A 1,637-nucleotide genomic window follows, 5' to 3' on the forward strand; every position below is an offset into this window, starting at 1 on the left:
GTCCTCGATTACGATGATGTTCCGTGACAAAAGCTCCCTCCCCTCCCTAGCTGCACGACGCCCCGTACGGACGACAGTCGTCTTCCCTTCACCCAAGGAGCAGTGCCCGCTGCTAAAAATGTTCAGATCTGAAGAGCACTTTTTAAAGTACAGCGATCAACCATTCAGATCTGAACGATCAAGAAATCACAATCCAAGATAGCAATGCAGGAAAAATGAATGAATATGCAAGCACGTACGAGGACAGAATCAACCGGGGAGCCCAGATGAAAAATATAAGTAGTTCGATCTGCATATACTGCCATTATACTACCATACTATTATACCCATCCATCCAGGCCTACCACGAACCATCACTGGTTCACTTCACTGCCACTACCACTACCACTATTGTTATTATCGATCCCGGCACTAACACAGGACGCAACGACAGCAAGAACCAAAGAACAACGCCGCAACAATGCCATGCACCGAGCACCGGCTCAACTGAAACAACAACATACTACCACTGTCTTCAGGTCTAGATCCGTGGCGGTGGCATGGTCTAGCGGCGGTGGGGGCAGAAGGTGACGACGTAGGAGGTGCCGGCGGCGCAGGTGAGGATGGAGGTCTTGTCGTCGTACGCGTAGGAGTACGCCTTGGGGCAGGCCCGCTTGAAGAGCCGCGAGTAGGTCGTCGGCTTGCACTGCTGCGGCCCGCCGAACTGCCCCGTGCAGCAGTACTCGGCGCTCCCGAACGCGGCGCATGCGCTGCGGCAGCCCACGACCCTGTTGCCGCCGCGGACGGCGAGCCCGGCGGGGCAGACGCTGTTGAGGTCGCTGACGCAGCCGGCGGGGAGGCAGTTGGCGCCGGACCCGTGGTAGGGCCGCATGTCGATGGCCACGTTGTAGCCGTCCACCAGGCTCACGTCGTAGAAGTCGAGCGCGGAGGCCGACGCGCCAAGCGTGATCTCCGCCAGCGTGGCCGGGGGCTCGCCGCCGGCGCCGTTGCAGTAGAGGGCGCCGCCGCAGTCGCCCGTGGCGCACTTGCCGCGGCCCGCCGCGTCGAAGCGGCACCCCTGCCGGCCCCACACGCGGCCCGACCAGCCGGCCGGGAGGCGGATGGAGGTGGCGCGGTTGGGGAGCAGCTGCAGCCCGCCGCGGGCCAGGATCTCCTTGCCGGCCCCCGGCTGGATGCCCGGCCACACCGTCTCGCCGCACTTGTTGTACAGCGCCAGCGTCGCCGCCGACGCGCCTCCCGCGAGCAGCAGGAGGAGCGACGCCGCGGCCACGAGGCCGGTGGTCACCGTCGCCATCTCCTGTGTGCGCTTCTTGGCCGCTTGCTCGCGCACTCGCTGCACTGGACTGGAGTGGAGTGGACAGTGGAGTGAGCTTGCGCAGAGGCTTGGAGTGATTTTGTGGGGTTCGTGGGGGGCGTATTTAATGAGGGTTTTGGGGGGTGAAAAAGTTGGATGGAGGGTGGGTTTTGGCTCCGAGTGAAAGGCTGGCTGTAAAGTCTGGGATCGGTCATCGATCAACCAACCATCATCAGCGGCACCTTTTGGCATGTGAGGTGGTACAGAGCGAGACCGGCGTAAAAAAATGTACTACTCCTACCAATCGTAAAAACGAGAAAATCTACTGCGAATGGAGAAACTG

General features: G+C 61.0%; 1 protein-coding gene across 1 annotated transcript; it reads right to left on the bottom strand.

Moving 5' to 3' along the window:
* Nucleotides 1-267: 267 nt before the first annotated feature.
* On the bottom strand, nucleotides 268-1,406 carry LOC125520288 (thaumatin-like protein). The gene has a single exon (XM_048685170.2). The coding sequence runs from the start codon at nucleotides 1,292-1,294 to the stop codon at nucleotides 545-547; it is 750 nt and encodes a 249-aa protein (XP_048541127.1). The 5' UTR covers nucleotides 1,295-1,406; the 3' UTR covers nucleotides 268-544.
* Between the last annotated feature and the right edge of the window lie 231 nt (nucleotides 1,407-1,637).

The sequence above is a fragment of the Triticum urartu genome, chromosome 7A (assembly GCF_056163025.1).
Source record: "Triticum urartu cultivar PI428250 chromosome 7A, HENAU_Tu73, whole genome shotgun sequence".
NCBI lineage: Eukaryota > Viridiplantae > Streptophyta > Magnoliopsida > Poales > Poaceae > Triticum > Triticum urartu.